The sequence below is a fragment of the Melitaea cinxia genome, chromosome 16, assembly GCF_905220565.1.
Source record: "Melitaea cinxia chromosome 16, ilMelCinx1.1, whole genome shotgun sequence".
NCBI lineage: Eukaryota > Metazoa > Arthropoda > Insecta > Lepidoptera > Nymphalidae > Melitaea > Melitaea cinxia.
In genome coordinates, this window is record NC_059409.1 from 7,123,269 (window position 1) to 7,144,751 (window position 21,483).

Genomic DNA, 21,483 nt, shown 5'->3' on the forward strand with positions numbered 1-21,483 from the left:
ATTATAATTTTATAATAAATAACGAAAGGCTTATTGTCAATAATACTACAGTTTTCTTAGGGATACATTTGGACTCAAAACTTCAGTGGAATTCCCATTTGTCATCCTTGAATGGTAGACTCAGCTCCGCAGTATTCGCAGTTAGAAAAGTACGACAACTAACCGACGTTGCAACTGCACGCTTAATATGTTTTAGCTATTTCCATAGTGTTATGTCTTACGGCCTGTTACTGTGGGGTAATGCTGCAGATATTGAGATATTTATCTTGCAAAAAAGGGCTATTCGCGGCATTTACGATCTTGGAGCCCGAGTCTCCCTACGGGATATTTTCCAGAAGGTAGACATATTAACAATTGCGTTGCAGTATATTTATAACAATATTATGAACATGTATTCATTGTTTTGAAATAAATAGTAATAATCAAATTTGTAACTCCAAGTTTCCGACTGCACAAAGTAAACGTTTCCTTTCCGGGTTATGGTATTCGCATGTATAATAAAATCTCACAAACAATTTTAGAATTGTCTCAACATAAATTTAAGGTTTTTATAAAAAAATAAATAATGGATAAAGTTTATTACTCGGTGCAGGATTACATAGTTGATAAAGATGTATGAACTTAGTGACGCTGTGTTTTATGCAACATGTTACTAATTGTACTAAAACACAGTTTATATATTATTTTTCAAAAGAGTAACCGCGGAGTTTCTTGCCGATTCTTCTCTGCAGAATCTACATTCCGAATCGGTGGTAGCTTTACTTCTACAAATATAATAATTTATTTTTAAAGTTTTAATTTGTAAAATGACGATTTAAAAGTGCTCTTGGAGCCTATTTGAATAAAGCTTTTTTTGATTTTGATTCTTAAAAGGCTCTGTTTACATTTAAACAACAACCAGAACTTATTTTTTACAACATCAATAGTTGCTTCTTTTAACCCGAACTTAAAATGAATATTTACCGTTTCAAATTACTTTTTCATTACATACTATACGTACTAAATGATATGCAAAGAAAAAAAAATCACTAAGTGGCTTATACGATTGAATTGCAAAAAAAGCTATTCTTATACGCTTAGGGTAATTCCCGATGCATAGACCTTTGCTATTCTAATAATGTGATTATATAAGGGCTTATTCTTTGTGTATTTTTGATTAGAGTAATGGAAATTCGATCAAAATTGAATCACAACGCTTACAGGAGCTACCGCACAGGCAAAACAATTTCATAGATCACAGTCCACGGTAATGACTGCGGTATTGATTCCTTCGGTTCAATCCGCAGCCCTGTCATTACCCTGCCGTGTCTTTTGACCCGTCATTACCGCTTGTATTATAGTCAAAATTATAATAATAGTATTATTACGATCATGGCACGAGTTTACTTATTTTTGTTAGTTATTTTGAAGTAAATGCTGCCGTTAAATTGAAATGATTTATATTTTGTATCTATTTTGAACTAGTTTTTGTATTTAATTACAAAATTATTTGTGATGTGATAATGTGGATTAAACGTTTTATTTGAACATTAAAATAAAATTTCTTTTTTTTGTTCTAGATTAATTATTATCTGCTGTTTATGTATGTTACAAGTAAGTAAAAAAATTACTAATTTATTAGTTTTTCTAAAATTATTCAAGTCTTAAATGTCCCAAAAACATTTGCCATCTTTATAACTGGATCTTGATTTATATTGAAGTAATAGCACAATACTCGATACATTCCTTTTTTGAGCTGTGTTTGAAGATTTTTTCTAAACTGGAATTTATTCTAATAATTCTTTATTTTAGCAAGCGCGTACAGTTGGGTCTCTCACACGGATAGACACTTCAGGCGAATCTGCAGAGCTATCGACGGAGACACTAAGTTCTCTGGAATCATCAGAAGTAGATGAGGGTTCTGGCGATGATGTACCTGTCCCCACTGCTATTAGTAAGGTAAGAGTTTTTATGTTCAATTGAAGAAAAGCGCTCAATAGTACGATACGTAGAGTATTGTAAAAGCCTATAAATGACTTACTACTGGACAAAGGTATTTTCACTATTAAAGGGGAAGTTTAGAACTTTATTCCTCTGTTTTTAGTGGTTTTATCATATGTTAAATTAGCTGTAGTCATATTTTAAAATTAAAAGCAAAGTCTCTCGATCTAAATGATTAAGATGTTATTTGTTTGATAGGGCCTGAACCATTGCCTTAAAAAGTGATGCAGGATATTATTCTACATTCACTATACATATATTGCATTCGTAATTTGTTTTAAGTGTGTGTGGTGACTTCAATGTGCTTTCTTATAGAATGATACGAGAGACGCGCTGAAATCCGATGGAAGCGAACAGGATCCAGTAAGTACTATTTTGCTTATTTTTTGTTGATTATAAAAATAAATCCCTATTTTACTCGGTCACGCCATTACGCGTGGACGGCTGGACCGATTTCGCTAATTCTTTTTTTTTGTGTTTGTTATTGTCAGGAGAAGGTTTTTATTAAAGAAAAAAATAAGAAAATTGCTTGGAAAATTAGAAAATTTAATAATACTTATACACCACATACAATTATTTCTAATATAACCTTAGCACTTTGGACAATATAATTTTTTTTTATTGTAACTTTATGTCGTTCGATATAGAATTGACAGAAGATTGGTCATAAAACTTTTTTTTAAATATTTTTTTTTAAAGTGAATTGTACCAATTCGAATGCAATATTGACAGTTAAGACAGGACAACATCTGACGGGTCAGCTAGTAGTATAATACAATAATAACTATAATTGTGTCTGAAATCATTAACTTGTCTTTTATGAGGCATTTTATGACGGAACTGAGGTAGGGCACAGCACGAGGCGAGGTGGCGAATGCTAGCGCGACCCCATCTCGCCCCACCCAGGCGGACGACTGCTCACACGTGGTGGTTTTTTAGTCAGTAGGAGCACCTCGACCTTACCAACCGACCGAGATCCGAGATCGCAACTAAATGATACTGCTGCAGTATTGTGTTCCTGTGGTGAGTAAGGTGACCAGAGGTCGGCAACGCGCGTGCGTTGCTTCTGTTGTTGCAGGCATCTATAAGCTACTGTAATCGCTTACTATCAGGTGAGCTGTACGCTTAACTGTCGACCTAATTGTATAAAAAAATGAAAATATATTACTGGGGAATTTTACAAAAAAAAAAAAAAAAAATGGGATAATATTATGACCAAACATAAAGTTAGTAAGTACAGAATTTTTTGTATTGTCACTTCTTCCATGAAAAGAGTTTGAATATAAGATCCCTACATACAATTGTGGATTATTGGTAATACATATTTTGAAATTTTTTCTGATAAGTATACTTTTGATTCATACTCACGATGTTTGTCTTCAAAGACGCAAACCAAATCAAAACATATAACAGTAAAAGGATTAAAGTATAATAATATAGCAAAGTTCGGTGATGTAAGCCTCCTTTTTATAAAAATCAAAATTTTATTTATTTAAATTAAAATTTTTCTTTTAAGTCAGTTAACTCTCGATTTTAATTGATACTTGCAATCGTAGAACTGTGGCATCTTCAAGCGATTCTCCACATTCACGAATGTCGTGATTAAGGTATTTAGTGTGATAAGTGCGAGGTGGAATGTGACAAATATCCATTCCGTAAATCCATAGCCAGCGCTTTTGACAGTCAAGATCACATTGCTTACATATATAATTTAAAAACCGACTTTAACAACAAATTATGAAAGAAAACTGAATACAACTTACGAGTAGATACTAGAGTAGTTATTGTTTTACTTGGCACCGACTTCAATATTATAAAATATTTATTTAATCATTTCTGACTAACTAAATCAAAATACGAATTACATTGTACTAAGTAAATTTATTTTTCACTTTTTAGTTTCCTGTTTGAAGTCGGTTTTTTTTTTGTTAAAAATTATTTTATTTTACAATTTTTAGTGATGGGTAGACCTAACAAGGATGCTTTTTCTCTTGTGTCGGGGGTCCGGAAACATACACAATACACAAGGACAAACACCCAGATCATGACAAACATCTATTTGGCCAATACAAATGTCTGTCGTGCGCGGAGACTGAACCCACTAACGCCAGCGCAACAGCCAGTGCTGTGACCGCTGCGCTAACGCGTCGACATACTATGAGTAAAGTTCGCTATCAGGTGTACGTAATAACAACCGGGACTGACAGCCTAGCGTGTTCTCTGAGGTTAGGTTTGGAGAACCACAAAGATTAACAACTAGACCGAAAATTAATATTTGTATAAACATAAATATCCACTCCGAGCGGGAATTGAACCTGCGACCGTCGGTGTTTAGGCGCCGCCGACACGGCACATGGACCATTATATCAAAGCGGTCGTCAAACAGCAAAAGGTAACTGCTGTAAATTGTTGAGAAATTCCTTCGAGTGTTTATGGGCTCCATCATCACACCTGGTCCTGTGACACAGATGACCACAGCAGGTAATTGCTATAAATCGTTGAAAAGTTCCCTCGACTATCTTTCGTCTCCATCATCAGACTGTAATGGCACTTGTAACTCATATAGGTGCAAAGTTCTCATCAATAGAAACGAATTAAATTCAAACAGCAGGTAATTGCTATAAATCGTTGAAGCCATTATCAGACTGAAATGGCACTTACAACAAATATATATGCAAAGTTCTCATCAGTAGAAACGAATTAAGTTCAAACAGCAGGTAATTGCTATAAATTGTTAAAGAGTTCCCTCGACTATCTTTTTTCTCCATCATCAGACTGTAATGGCACTTATAACTCATACAGGTGCAAAGTTCTCATCAATAGAAACGAATTAAGTTCAAAAAGCAGGTAATTGCTATAAATTGTTGAAGAGTTCCCTAGACTAAATAATGAATAATAATTAATGAAAACATGATTAAATTTACTAGCCACCTGTACGATTTTTGAAAGCTTCCCTCGATTTCTCTGGGATCCCATCATCAGATCCTGGTCTCCTTATCATGGTACCAAACTAGAGATATCTCCTTTCCAACAAAAAAAGAATTATCAAAATCGGTTCATAAACGAAGCAGTTATCTCCGAACATACATAAAAATATATATATATACGGTCGAATTGAATAACCTCCTCCTTTTTTTGAAGTCGGCTAAAAATACCTTTAAGATTAAGACTTTATCGTAACTCACCCAGTCGATTTAGGTAGTAATTTAGGCTGTAATGTATGTTGTGCGAACTATGTATATATAATACAAATCATCAATAACATAAAAATTGTCTCATAAATAATGACCTACATACGTATCCAAATGAATGATTTTTTGCGCGGTACTTTTTTACGAAGTTTTACGCTTAATATCTCCATACAATACAACCTTGAATGAATGTAAGAGATGTAATATATTTGTTAGAACAATGAGCTATCTCGCTAGATAAAGACATAGCAGCGCTCTTTTAATAACGTCTTACCAAATACTGGCTATTTGGCTCAATGTCAATGACTATCATTTTTATTGAAGAATGACTTTTACAGAGTACACTGACTCTCAAAGTTTTACCCTTTGTACTGTATAATATATACAAATAAGTTTTTTTTGATAAAGTGCGTATATTTTACTCTTGCTTTTTGACATTGTATCATTGTGCAAAATCTTTGGTACATAGTTAATGTAAAGATACACTAGATCATTTCATTACACGATTGAAATATTATAAAGTTAAATGGTTTTCTAAAAATTCAATCAGCGAAATATATTAAAACGTGAAATAGAAAGTAAATGTGGTAAAAGAATCAATCATCACACGACTTGACATAAATTTTAAGACAACACTTTTTTGATTCGTGTTTTATCGAGTAAAAATTATCTGCATTTTAAGGTTGAAAGAAAATTAAAAAAAAGTAAATGGTATGGAGTGCACTCTCACTTTTTAAATAAAAATATCACAGATTTAGCGGTTTGTTCTACAATGTCAGTGTAGCGCTTCTGCGGCGCGAATTGAGGGCTTCAATTTTGTTTTTCTGTTCTGCAAAGCACCACTGCTTCGACAAAACAAACAAAATATTACTATAGGGCATACCTGTGCGTATATTTAACGAAATTGATTATAGTTCAGCAGAAATTTTGCGCATTTGTGTGAAATCAACGGTGATTATTGTAATTGCATACTTATTCGGTATTTATTAAGTTATTTTATGTTATCGGGTACATTCAACTTATTACAAAATCCAACATTGAAATATTTATCAGATAACAATGGAATAAAATCAACAAAGGTTATAGTATATTTTATGCTTCAGAGACGGTGGTCCTCGAATCCATTGCCCAATCAAGGTATACATATAGCGAACAAGAGGCCACCGGTAGCTTGATGCAATGAGTACAATAACATTGCGAAGGGCCTATTTCATTTAGTTATGGTGTTATGTACCATATAGCTATTAAACGGGGCATTCATTGATTTTACTTTCAGTCCGTATGAAAATCTATAGGTATTACTTAGTTTTTTTTTTATAGAAATTGGTTTTAATATTCAAAGTATGATTAACTTATAAAAATATTAGGTACCTACATATTTTTTATTATTTATCCAAAGTTTTCTTTAAATTAAATATTCAGATTCTTTAAAAACCTTAAAAATATAAATTTGATTAAGGCAAAAGTATAATTAATATTTATTATATAAATTATACTTTAATTATGTAATTACTAGCTGTGCCCGCGGCTTCGCCCGCGTTGAAATCAGTCTGTCCCAATGTTTTTCCGGCAAACTTCTAGTGAAACTTTCATCAAGATCGGCTTAGCTATTCCGTAAACCTTCCTCTTGAAGCCCTCTCTCCATTGGTGAAACCGCATGAAAATCTGTTCAGTAGATTTTAAGGGAATCGATCACATACACTTTTGGGGACTTTGTTTTATAATACACTAATTGTTTAACGCAAATTATTTTTTTATTTAAGTGACTTGAAATGCTTATCATACTGATTAACTTTTTAAAAGGCACAATTTAGTATAATTTAATAAAAACTTTATAAAACCTCTCTATACACCACACTTTTAGTTTTATTTTTAGGCTGCACTATAAATAACCTATTAAGCGAACTTATAGGTGTTGTATATGTTTCGTACGAACTATAAGCCCCCATTACATCCTCTTAGCGGTGGAATATCGCAAAATCCATTCTTAGCGGACGTCTACTAACCATAATCTACCTCCCTACCAAATTTCATCTTTGTCCATCCATGTATAGATTACGATGCATTATTTGGACACCTCGTCACACATCCATATGTAGATTACGATGCCCCGTTTAACCCCAAAAAGGAGCTGATTTCTAAAGATACATTATTTGGACACCTTCTCACCATCTATAGAGTATACATTTTAAATTTCAACACTCTTACTTCAAAAACATAGGACTTTCTTACAAACTTCCAACCCCCGTTTACCCCCTTAGGGGTCGGGTTTCGTAAAATCAGTTCTTAGCGGATGTCTACGCCCTATAAGGAACCTACCTGTTAAATTTCAAGTTTGTAGCTGTTATAGTTCCAGAGATTTCGTGATGAGTGAATCAATCTACCATCCCCCGTTTTAACCCCAAAAGGGAGTTTCTTTCTAAAGATACATTATTCGGACACCTTCTCACCATCTAAAGAGCGAAAATTTTAAATTTCAAGTCTCTTACTTCAAAAACATAGGACATACAAACTTTTCATACAAACTTTCAACCCCCGTTTTACCCCTTTAGGGGCCGAATTTCGTAAAACCCGTTCTTAACGAATGCTTACGCCCTATAAGGAGCCTATCTACCAAATTTCAAGTTTGTAGGTGTTATAGTTTCGGAGATTTCGTGATGAGTGAGTCAACCTACCATCCCCCGTTTTAACTCCAAAAGGGAGTTTATTTCTAAAGATACATTATTTGGACACCTTTTCATCATCTATAGAGCATACATTTTAAATTTCAAGTCTCTTACTTCAAAAACATAGGACTTTCATACAAACTTGCAACCCCCGTTTTACCCCCTTAGGGGTCGAGTTTCGTAAAATCCGTTCTTAGCGGATGCCTACGTCTTATAAGGAGCCTACCTGTTAAATTTCAAGTTTGTAGGTGTTATAGTTTCGGAGATTTCGTGATGAGTGAGTGACCTTTCGCTTTTATATATATTATAGATTATAGATTATAGATTGTAAGGGAAATAACTTACATATTGTTAGTAATATCTGGTACGAGAATAGTTCGTAGATAATTTTAGATTTTGCGCGTCTGATTAGATTAACGCTATAGCATCGTGAGAAGAGTCTGTCATACTAAGTTGATCATTGCAAACATTGTTAAGATAGCCATCTTTGACCCGTCGGCGGTGTGTGATGACTTGTCAGTTACTCGGCTCACATTGCACGCCACCATAAACGTGGTCGCATTCGTTTGCCCTACATTGTTACCCTTCCCATGAAATTTTAATTACACAAATTGTTTATTCTTAATGTACTACCGAATAGTAATAAAATGGTAAATTAGTTTTAAATGCAACTCAACATATTTAATACAAATCATGGGAAAAGTACATTCAACGAAACATCAATCAATCTTAAAATATATCACTGTGAAATTCCTTACCATTATTCTTAACGATTAATGTATATGAATATTATAACTAGTCATTTTAAGATAAAGTACACAATGCACAAGAACAATAATAATGTACAACTAAACATCTGAAAAGATGAGAACAAAAAGATGAAAACTGTTCTTTAAATGTTAAAATACATATATTTTAAAATAATGCCAACTTATCCGACTATTTCCGATGAGAGAGCGTGCGTCGATCACCATTATTCAATTCCAATTAGTTTAATATGTACCTATGGATGAATAGATTTTTTTTACATTTAAATCAATTTGCTGGAGTAGTGCAGCAACAGATTGTAAGTACTGGCGCGTAGTCCATTGGCCCAATTGTCATAATGCGTGCAGTGGCTGCGGCGTGCGAACCGCCCTGGCACACTTTGTCTCACAATCTTCGATAATCATTTTTAGTGCAAACTTTCATGGGGTCGTGACTGTGAAATGGTGCATTACCGACGATAATTCAATACTTCGTTGCTATTTTTCGACGATAGAAAAAAACTAACTGATCTTAATAGTAAAATGTATATAACTTTTTTATGTTTAATGGTTTAACTTTCAAAAACATTTCAGGTCAATGTTATGCTACTAATTTATGTAACGATTCTCGTAGGAAGTATGTACACATGTATGATTATCAAAGGCAGGCGAAGTCGCGTTTGCCGGAAGGAGGTAGTTAGGCGCCAGTAGAATTATCTCAGGGCTATCAAACGTTCCGTAGCGTCAATAAAATTTGCTTTAGACCTGGTGAACATACGTTAGTGTACCTACGTGATAAAAATAATAAAAGGAAACACATTTTTTAAATATTAGAGAAAAACTAAACTAGATCAAAGATGAATATAAGGATTAAGTTGTTTGTAAGAAAATAGAATAAATTGGTTTTCTTCAATTGGAGGAAAATCATGACCTTTTTTATTTTTATTTTATGGTTACACTAAATGCTCAAAAATATATAAAAGAAATAACATGCATTAAGGCATGTTTCCATGTTTGTATGCTTGTACACATATTTTTACAAACCATTTTTTTAAATCTTTTTTCCTTTCTTTACGACGACATTATACATCACCACAAATTCCACGTATAAAAAGCGAGGCTCGATTTAAATAGTTATTTTTGTTTCTTAGGTAGTATTCCTGTCAGACAAGAACAGTTACATTCCGGTGAGCATCAAGCCTCGCTCTCCGGCTGTGGACGCGAGTTGGCGGGAACCTCCTGCTTGGGAAAGAGAGTACAGACGACATCGCACAAATGGAAGTAGAGTGCAGTGTATGTTTACTTATATTTTCATTACTTATTATACGCACATACTTCACTCTGTCCGTAAAGTCCTGTCATTATCTAAAATAAATCTAGCTTAAATTATGTCTTATAATGCCTTTATCTGCTAGTGAAAATCTCTTCAAAATCGGTTGTTACGGAAATTATTCGAAAGAAATAGACAGACAGGAATAATATTTTTCATTTTACTCTTGGTGCAAGTACCATGACACTATTCGAATACTTATTTTTAGGAATTAAATCCAACTAGACTTTTTAGGATAATTGTTATGTTTAAAAAATACATGTGATGTACTATAGTTAAACAAAACGACATATTAAAATTTAAGTGTTAATCCCATTAAAAATTAATACACAATTTACTAATTCTTTTGTTGTAAGTTGTCCTTGTATTCATTATTAAAGTGCAATAAAATAGTATTATGTGTGACCAATTTTAAAACAACGGATTTCCGATACACAAGAATATATATCGCCAGTTTTGCAAAACCGGACAAATTTTGATAATATCAATAGAAGTCCCAACTCGTAATCTTTTATGAAATAGGTTTAAGTCCGCGACTCTATCAATAAAAGTAATATTGTTTGGTCTAAAGTTATAAATAAAAATAGGTTATTTTTATGTTTAGACATTGAAGCAGAATGTCAAGACGATTTTATGAAGATAAGGGTTGGTTTCAACGGATCTTTTAACGGCTTGGTTTATTCAGCTGGTAAGTAAAATATAATAAATAAACAGTACCTTTGTAGATGACCGCATAGCTTTAAAATATTCGAGACCTGTTTTAGCAGTTGCTGTAAAATCAATCAGACTTATAACGGTATCCAATAGATAAGTATATGATAAATAAATATACCTATATTTCTTTTTCAAGATCAAATTCTTAGAGGTCTTTAGGACCTTATTTGCCATTGCTGATATATCCTATCAAAAAAAAATGAATCTAAATAACTTAATGACATCAAAATCATAGCACACTTTTCTTCATCGACAAAAGACACTTTTTAACTATATGCCCTTTAACACTTATAACACAGTACAGAAATACACATTTTAATGAACAAAATCAGCAGCAAATCAAATATTTTGATTATTTTTGCTTTTAGTATTTAAAAAAAAAGTTATGACTAAATTTGTAAAAAAAAGTTATTTAAAAAAAGTTATGATTATAAGCTTATTTAACCTGTATATGAACGGACTGCTTGGTGAGCTTAGAAATAGCAACTGGCTGTCATGTGGGGGGCGTCTGCGTAAATAACATCAGTTACGCTGACGATATGGTACTGTTAAGCCAATCTATAGGTACAGTGCGCAAATTAATGCGGATTTGTGAAAGGTATGCTGAGGCCCAGGGACTCAGATATACAACTCGAAAAAGAGTGAACTCCTAGTGTTTAAGGCCGGCAAGGAAGTCTATGCGAATGTGCCACCTTTATATCTTGGGAGGTGCTGCTTTAAATAGAGTAGAACGTTTTAAGTATCTGGGTCACTGGGTTTCGGACAACCTCAGCGATGACGAGTATTTGGAGCGAGAGCGCAGGGCGCTGGCCGTGCGCTGCAACATGCTGGTCCGAAGGTTTGGAAGTTTTATCAAGTGAAATAAGACAAGAAAAATTCCAAAAGATGTTGAAATCAATTTACTCATTTATACCCGTTATATTGACATTTTTATTACATACAAATTTTATAAGGTGTTAATACGCGTAAACAAAACAATTAAACAAATTGTTCACAGAATGGTACATTGCTTTGAAGAATTCGGCAACCTTGTTACCCACTAACTCAGTCTTAGTCTAGAAGAAGCGTAAAATTTTCACTTTTCATGGACTAGAAAAGTATATATAAAAGAATTTAAAATGTAAAAAAAAAAATATACATACACCTTTATTTCTTTATAGAATTATTATTGTTAACCTAATATTTTATAAATTCGTATAAGTACTCTTGAAGTCTACTAGTGTTTTATTCGTAGGAGAGATCTTGTATGATAATATCATCAATGTTTCTATTTACCTTAGAGATTTTTATTTATTCAAAAAAAAATTTTAATAAAGAAATATTTATTTCTTTTTTTTTAAACAAAGAAAAAAATAATACTTGCAGTAAAAATGTCGTATAGATGAGCAGCACTTTCTCATGTAAAAACTACTGCTATATTTTTTCAGACAGACTTAGAACATTAACATGGGTTGACTCTCAAGACTCAAAAATAAATATATATCTTTTACTTTTGGTTGTTAAGTGTCTTATCAATTATTTTGGCCACAGGCTATTCTTACGATCCAGATTGCATGTATATAAATGGATCTGGCCGTGACTACTACGAGTTCTATATACAACTGAACCGTTGCGGCACTCTCGGAAGAAATAGCCAGCACGATGACTCGAGGAAACATCCTACTGTGAGTTTATCATTAACACCCTTGACTCATTATCATCCTCAAGTCAAAATTTTAACGCGATATGCCGAATATTTTAAGCAAAACTAAGTTACGGTAATATAAAGTTTATAATATTTTAGTAATGTTAACAACATTTCTACAAGTAGTATGTCGCTAGCCCTATGTTTTTTTAACATTTTTCAAGTCAATCGTAATCTTGTTTGATAGAAACAAAAAAAGTGTGTGTGTACTTTTGTACGCACGCAGGAAATTAATTATACTTCATTGGCTAGCTAACTTCACGTTGCTAACTTCTTCGTTGTCTATCTAACTTCAGGGTGGCGGTTTTTTGTGACGAATTTCACGCTAATCGTAAAAATTTACTCTTATCATTTTTCCCTAACACGCCAAAAGAAGTATAACTTCGATTACTCTATTATTTTTTTATTCAAAGATAACGGTTTATTTTAAAAAAAATTCCTTTTTAGAAGAATTTGATGTGGAACACAATAACGGTCCAATACAATCCTTTGATTGAAGAAGAACTTGACGAACACTTCAAGGTGACCTGCGAGTATGGATATGATTTCTGGAAGACTGTTACATTTCCCTTTCTAGACGTCGAGTAAGTAACTTTGGCTACGTTATTAGTTAACATTTACCGGCTTATTAGGCTTAAACCCCACGAGCATGACGTATATATGATCAATAATCTTCCTTAATAAATATAACTAATTTAACGAATGGAAGTGAAAGTGTTTTTCATTTTGTTGATGCTTTAAATATGAACTTAACTCGAGAAGTCGTTGCTTAGTAATCAAACGTTTACTCGTACAGTCCAGATTCTTTTTTAACCCACTTCGAAAAAGGATTAGGTTCTAAATTCGATTGTATTTTTTTATGTATGTTATTTATGAACTTTTTACTGGGTGGGACCGATTTCCGAGATTTGCCAAGTACTTTTTGAGTTATCTTTAATATCATATGTATATGCCAATTTTTTTCTCTACCGAAATTTTAATATTACTGGTCGATGTAATTGAAGTCGGTTTTTTTTCGTTTACCAAATTTATAACCAAGTATCGACTTGGCTCTTACAATGTTATTGTTGGCTTGAATTTACATGTGACATAATCAATGCATACAACAGTTTAATCAATAACATATACTGACTGTCTCACGAATGTAGCCACATGAAAACTATTTTATTTTAGTGCCATAGTATTGTGTTTCTACCTGAACGCAGGTGAACTATGGGCATTAGGCAGTACAAACAACTGTAACAATTTTCATACTATGTCGGCCACCGTAAACGGTTTGTGATTGAAAACGACCATCGAAATTACTGTTTATATTAGTCAGTGACCGAAAAAGATTGCAGTCAAAAACGACGAAACCGATCTTAAGTAAACGTGCGCTGCTGAACTTTTATATTTTATTTGTTGAAGAGAAACTTCTTTACAATCGTTGTGATTTGAAACCCAATGAAACAAAAATGCGTCACGACGAAGAAACAAATACATAGATGAAAGAAAGAATGACACACAGAATACAATATATTACTGCTCAAAACACTTTTTGAATGGCGCTTACGACCTTTTTCACTACACCGTGATCATGACTTTTCAAAAGTTTCATTTCTGCCGTATGTGAATTACACAGACACATTTTTTTTTATTAATAGAAGGTTTTACTTACTTTAGCAATAAATTGTTAAAATATTTGCAAATTTTTGTTTGAAATTTCAGAAAAAAGAAACACGCGATTACAACAAATGCAGCCGTAAAAATTCGTTTCCGATAATTGTAAATATTATATACGTATCATTTTCGTAAAACGCAAAAATAGTTGGCTATAGAAAGTTGAAATTTTATGCTAAGAACTACGGTAACCTGATATAATATGATAGCGTTCACACTGAATTTTAAATATCTCTGTTGCCGTAGGCACGAACTAAAAATAAATAAAGCTTTTTAAACTTCCCTTTTTAAGTTTATCCTAATTTACAGGTAATCTGACAGTGTTAAATTGGAAAATGATGTCTGAATATCTCTTGTGATGGGACCTAGAGGCGGATTTATAGTCAATAGAGTCTTCGAAAAAAAAAACTCTACCAGATTCTGACTAGTTTTTCGCTGTTTTACTTCATCCTATAGTGCTTAGTAAACATATGATTATATTGTTCTTAAATAGTAGTATATTTAAAAAAAACATTCATCTATTATTAAAAACTAGAATGAAAAAATTGTTCATTTTATTTGGAAAACAATTTAATGGGCAGACTCCACTCCCTTGCTAACTAACCCAAGGCCTCCAGACCTCTAAATACGGCTCTGATGGGATCTCACTAGAAAGTCCAGTGAGTGTAAAATGTTTGTGGTTGTGTCCAGGGTGGCGACGGGCAACCCGGTGGTGTTCACGCTGCAGCCGCCGGAGTGCTACATGGAGATCCGCTCGGGGTACGGTGCGGGCGGTGCGCGTGTGTCCGGCCCCGTGCGCGTCGGCGACCCGCTCACCTTGCTTATATATATGAGAAGCGCGTATGGTAAGCTGTGTTTCCTATAATCTATACTAATATTCTAAAATAAAGCTAAAGAATTTGTGTTTGTTTGAACGCGCTAATCTCAGGAAGTACTGGTTTGAATTGAAAAAAAACTTTTAATAAAAGTAATATATTTTTAACTAGCTGACCCGCAAACGTTGTTTTGCCATATATTTTAACCTTCTCAACCCCCCCCCCCCATGCCTTATAACTTACGGAAGTGAAAAATAGATGTTGGCTGATTCTCAGACCTACCCGATATGCACACAAAATTTCATGAGGATCGGTAAGGCCGTTTCAGAGGATTTTCACTACGAACACCGCGACACGAGAATTTTATATATTAGAAGATTGTACAACAAAAATACAAATAAACAAGGTAACAAATGAAAAACAAAGATGTACAAAGGCGATCTTTGTCTTTTGTGTGACAGTCCGTTTAACGAGGAAGCCTATGTAATAATTTTAGTACGTTTCAAATTAACGCGGTTGAAACTGCGGGCACAGATAGTTTTTTTGATATTCCTGTTGAAAATAAAAAACTGCAAGGGTTTTGTAAGGTGTAGTCACAACTACTTAATTTATTTCTTAAAAAAATTAAATTATCTACTAATAATCATTTCAGTTATCACTACATAGTGTAAAACAAAGTCGCTTCTCGCTATCTGTATGCTTAGATCTTTAAAACTACGCAACGGATTTTGATGCGTTTTTTTTGAATAGATATAGTAATTCAAGAGGGAAGTTTATACATATGTATAATACGTGCATAATATGGTAGAGAAACATTGATAATTTTAGAGGTTTCTAACGTATCTTTTGTTGTAGATAGTGTTTAGTATGAGCATTGCACCCGTGTGAAGCCGGGGCGTGTCACTAGTTTCATAAAATTATATTTAAGAACCAGTGATCAGTACGAACGTGACATATTATGTGTGGCATATATTACGTGCATATATAACGTGGCATATATGATTTAAGATGAAATTTTTATGAACATGTAATAAAAAAATTGTTGTGTCGTAATTCAAATTCTAATATGTACGTACTACCATGCGAAATTGTATACCAAGAACCACTGGCAGACAAAAATCACATAACTTAATATTTTCTTATGAAACAACAGACACTTTAATTATTCAAAGTCATAACGAATTTTGATAAAATTTTAAGTTACGACTTTCTATACATTTAAATACCTACAATACACTAATACATTAAAACATATACGAAAGTAACTGTATAGCGTATGGCGCTATAACGACTCTATAACAAGCTTCAGTATTGTTAATTCATTTAACCGATCGATTCTGACATTTAGTGATTTAGCGTGACGAACAAGGGCAGAAAATTAACGGTGACCGCTCATCGCGTGCTTTATTCTAATTCACAAATATTCGCCTGAAGTTCAACGAACTTTTCATAGGAAGGAACTTTAAATTGTAGTGAATCTGTGTCAGTAATAACACGAACTTAAGTACTTATTTTCGAGAAGTTATATCACATGTGATAGAAGCAGCGGCAACTTTACGTGTATGTTATTTATTATGCTATAGTGTATCTATATATAAAGGTTTGTGGCTGACTTTTGGGGGAGGACGGCTCAGATACGCTTAGGCGCATCGACCGTCCATAACTCGCCGCAGCGCTCCGCATAGCGCCTCCTCCATCCCGACGACGTTCTAAGCCGAGGTGCGATCTCGCAAGGAGACACCCTTAGGACGAACGTCACCCCCGTGCCCGCCGAAAAGGGCCCACATCTTCCTTCGCGGCCGGTTGCCTAAGTGCCCGGCCCCTCTCACCGGTGACGCTGTAAAGGCCAGTAGGGCCAACAGCTACTGTCATTTCGAAAAAAAAAATGACTTTTGGGAGTCACGTTAATAATATTGTATCTTGGTGCTACATTGGCTAGAGCCGCCCCTCGATGTAAGTTCGAGAAAGTACATCTTAGACTACTCTATGTATTGTTTATGAAGTCTTGCGTAGTACTATTTAATAGCGGAATGAAAATATTGTTCATTTCTACGTTTTGAAATTGATTAGTTGATCCACTATATTTTTTTCGTGAATATATCGATTTTATTCTATTTTCTTTACCTTGTTCTTGAAGTTATGCCCGTACATACACTAAGGTATTCATTATTATTTATATAGATATGAAAAAAATGTAACAATTACATTATGTTTGATTTTATAGACGGCTTCGACATTGTAGTGAACGACTGCTTCGCACACAACGGAGCTGCAAAGAGAATTCAACTAATTGATGAATTTGGGTATGTAATGGACCTAAAAATTTTCTCGTAGTAAATTATCGTTCTATTAAAACACTAAAATAACATTTTTCTCTAAGTTACATATACAATTTTTTGCTTAAAAATTCATTCCTCAATACATGGCTATGCTTTTAACCGACTTCCAAAAAAGGAGGAGGTTCTCAATTCGACTGTATTTTTTTTTATGTATGTTACTTCAGAACTTTTGACTGGGTGGAGCGATTTCGACAAATTTTCTTTTGATTGAGATCGGGGTGTGTGTCATTTGGTCCCATATAAATTTATTTGAGATCTAACAACTAGTTTTCGAGTTATGTCTAATAATGCGTTTTTACTTGACGCTTTTTTCGTCGACCTACGTTGTATTATACGCATAACTTTCTACTGGATATACCGATTTGGATTATCCTTTTTCTGTTAGAAAGAGGATATCCCTAGTTTGGTAACATGATAAGGAAACCAGGATCTGATGATGGGATCTCAGAGGAATTGAGGGAAACTGTCGAAAATCCGCAATAAGTTTTTACTGGGTGTACCGATTTTAATAATTTTTAATTTAATCGAAAGCTGATGTTTATCATGTGGTCACATATAAATTTTATCGAGATCTGATAACTACTTTTTGAGTACTCTTTGATAACTCGTAGTTGATTGACTATTTTTTCTTCGATCTACGTTCTATTTATCGTCGATGTAATTGAAGTTGGTTTTTTTTCGTTTGCGAGCAAACATAATTATTTTACATAACTCTTTATGGTGGTGTCCAGTTAATACTAAGCAAATAATTGTATAAAGCAGCGTTGGGCACAGCATGTTCTATCCTGCTCAAAATCTGGAGCAGCATCTCAATCTTACAAAAGATTACAGTTGAATAATACTGCTCTCAAAAAGTATTTATGTTCCTGTGATGACCATCATGTGGGCTGCATGCCTTTTTGTCGATCTAGTCGTATGAACCCATTAAAGGTCCTAAGAAACTATACGTTTTTAAAAAAAAACTTTAAAAGATAGACGAATAACTAATATACTGAACTAAAACGGCCTGTAAATATCCTATTACTGGGCAAAGTCCTCGTCTTTTTAAGAGAAGGACAATAAGTAATAAAACTGTAAACGTCCTACTACTGACCAAACGCCTATTTTTTTATTGGACAATAAACTTTTCTTTTTAATTAGTTATTAAACTAATAATAGCATTTAATCCAGGTGTCCAGTGGACGATAAGCTGATCTCCCGATTCCGTGGGTCGTGGTCAGAATCCGGCGTTTTCGAGACTCAAGTGTATGCATATATGAAGACTTTCCGCTTCACCGGGTCTCCTGCGCTTTACATTGAATGCGATGTCAGGATGTGCCATGGAAGATGTCCGGTAAGTACTTTGTACTTTGAAAAACGCAATAGGTACTGTTGCATGTGTATTTTTTAAGGCTAAGAGTACAAGTACATCAACAAAAGTCTTAGTAGCTTATTGTTCCAACGTGTTATTCTTTGGATCAAGTGAAAATCTAAATTCGTTTTTAACCGACTTCCAAAAAAGAGGAGATTCTCAATTCGACTGTATTTTTTTTATGTATGTTACTTCAGAACTTTTGACAGGGTGGACCGATTTCGACAAAAAAAAATTTAATCGAAAGGTGAAGTGTGTCATTTGGTCCTATTTAAGTTTATTTGAGATCTAACAAATACTTTTTGAGTTATATCTAATAATGCATTTTACTTGACTATTTTTTCGTTGACCTACGTTGTATTATACCGAATAACTTTTTGGAATGTAAATTGTTCTTTTCGGTTTGCATTTGCATCATGTTTTGGAAAAATAAACCAAAACAATTTTTTCATTAAATTTAAGTTTGAAAAATAATGGTACGTAGTCTTTGTTCTACAAAAAATACCATGAATACATCTATACAAATAAATAAAATTGAAGTGTCTGTTTGTAATATTAAAATAACCACTTTTTACTAAATGCATATGGATTTTAGTCTGTCTGTCTGTTTGTTCCGGTTAATCTCTGAAACGGCTAGGCCGATTCTGACGGAACTTTCACTGGCAGATACCTGATGTAATAAGGAGTAACTTAGGCTACTTTTATTTTAGAAAATTATTTATTTTGTAACTCTGCGAACTGAACAATATATATTTTTTTAATTTCTCGCGGACGAAGTCGCGTGCACAGCTTTTTTTTATTTTATAACTCAGCGAACTGAAAATAACTTTTTTGTTAAATTCCACGCGAACGAAGTCGCGGGCATGGCTAGTTAATAAATAAATAGATTAGTTGATTATTATAATAATAGTGCTCTATTAGAATTAGAGTATCGTATTATACCTACATATATGAACCCCTAGTATGAATAGTTTTGAAAATGTAGAACGTTTCGTAGAAACATTTTGAATTATTAGTTTATTCAATTACTCTGTACTACAAATTCTGATTAAAATATTTCGTGGTAAGAGAAAGGTACTTGTATTAAATTGACCTCCAATTTAACGGTTGAAAGTAATATCATGCTCTATTGCACTGCTCGTAAACCTCTAAACGGTACACGAAAATTGTGAAGGTGATTAAGTGTATTTTCATAAACGTTGGAGTTGGATGTTTATATGACCTCTGGCTATGGGCCTCTTTCTCCACATAGAAGAAGGATTGGAGCTTAAACCACCACGCTGCTCCATTGCGGGTTGGCGGATATGTTCCTACTAGGAGTAACCATCGCTATCAGGTATTTATAATAACAACCGGGACCGACGGTTTAACGTCCTTTCCTGGGCACGGTGAAGATTTCCATGAGGACAGGCATCTAAACTGGAAAGAAATATTTGTACAAATACAAATATCTATCCCGAGCGGAAATCGAACTCGCAAACCGACGGTGTTTTAGACCACTACATGCACATGGTTATATTTTCTTAATGTAGATTGATATATGTAATTCCAGTCACAGCCATGTCACTGGCGGAATATGAAGAGCGTGCGTCGTCGGTCGGTGGAGGGGGAGACGGCGAGCGTGGCGCCGCGACTGTCCGAGAACATTTCGTTGTTCCAGTCGCTACGGGTGCTGCAGGAGGGGGAGGAGGACGACACCATCACTCGTGAGCGACTTTGTTTACTTACTATAACGATTAAAAAAATAATGTATGCCTGGTCAAAGCACTTTAAATGTTTTTTATTATTAATTTTTATGTTGTCACAATACACCTACAACAGTTTACGCCATTTAGTATTTGAGGGGTGTGAGGAACAGAGTGTGAAGGGGTGATTCGGATACCCCAAGGGGTGCCCTATCTCTGGAATTCCGCTTATCACTACTTTTTGGGACACCCTGTATATCCAATCGCTCGGATAACTTTAATATCGCGATGTAGGATACTTCAGTTTTAGTTCGTATGTTGCTTGATAGATGTCGCTACAAGTAAAGTGTATTACTTTCCGTTGGTGTTTCAAAATAAATAAATGTTCTTGATATGTTCATATTGGCCTATCGCGTATATTTTACCTTGAGCCAAAATAACGAAATTCGAGCTCATTCAATACCATGTAAGAACAAGTATTCTTAGCTTAACATAAGTACGCAATTGATATTATCTCTTTACAGTTCCATTGAATTTAAAATCATTCTATTATGATTTTTTTTTGTCTCAAACTAAATGTTTATCAATACTAAAGACACGAAATTGTAAAATCGAATTTTACTGAGTCATAAATTTATGTTTAATTTGAATATGTGTAATTTATATTTATCCTTTGTGGTATATAACAAAAGAAATATTCACATCAACCTACGATTGACGCGATTAGACCCGTAATATACCCAATATAAGACTACTTTTGCTTATTATTATAATGATACGATAAATGATAATGTCGGAAACACTGATGTCCGGTAAAACTTGACTGAGTTTAAGAAAATAAATAAATAATAACAACTATGTATTATATATTCTTTGATTAGTTTTATATTAAGAAACATTGTTTAATCTACCTCGCCATCTGTTGATAATTGGCATAGCAACGAGATTTTATTTATTTATATTTATTTATTTATTTATTTTTATTCGAAACGTGCACTTACAATATAATTAGTTCCTCTAATGCTGAATTTGAAGAATACTTGTATGTTATTGATCTTAGATCGAATTTTTACAAATCTTATTTGTAGACCACCTGGGTGGTATCCACTATATCGACACCAACAATTTATACTACGCCAATTCGACTTTTCGATAAGTTTGTTTTTCTAATGCGAACTTGATAAAATGTGTTTTTTATATGTAATAAAAAAAATATGAAATTGCAATGAATAAATTAACTATTAAAGATACCAAATTTCAGAAAGGTTTCTTATTTAATATAAAAGGTATCACGTTTTTCCCTTTTATACGCCTCTATTGTAA

At 33.6% G+C, this 21,483-nt stretch overlaps 1 protein-coding gene across 1 annotated transcript in view; it reads left to right on the forward strand.

Annotated features, from left to right (window-relative positions):
- The window catches only part of LOC123661243, a 28,350-nt gene that overhangs the window by 6,525 nt on the left and 342 nt on the right, over positions 1–21,483 (forward strand). The window contains exons 2-12 of the mRNA XM_045596230.1: positions 1,792–1,938; positions 2,296–2,343; positions 9,735–9,876; positions 10,518–10,601; positions 12,158–12,291; positions 12,759–12,895; positions 14,661–14,815; positions 17,010–17,088; positions 18,295–18,457; positions 20,028–20,181; positions 20,328–20,336. Coding sequence (XP_045452186.1) covers positions 1,792–1,938; positions 2,296–2,343; positions 9,735–9,876; positions 10,518–10,601; positions 12,158–12,291; positions 12,759–12,895; positions 14,661–14,815; positions 17,010–17,088; positions 18,295–18,457; positions 20,028–20,181; positions 20,328–20,336 — 1,252 coding nt within the window. The remainder of the gene's footprint in view (positions 1–1,791; positions 1,939–2,295; positions 2,344–9,734; positions 9,877–10,517; positions 10,602–12,157; positions 12,292–12,758; positions 12,896–14,660; positions 14,816–17,009; positions 17,089–18,294; positions 18,458–20,027; positions 20,182–20,327; positions 20,337–21,483) is intronic.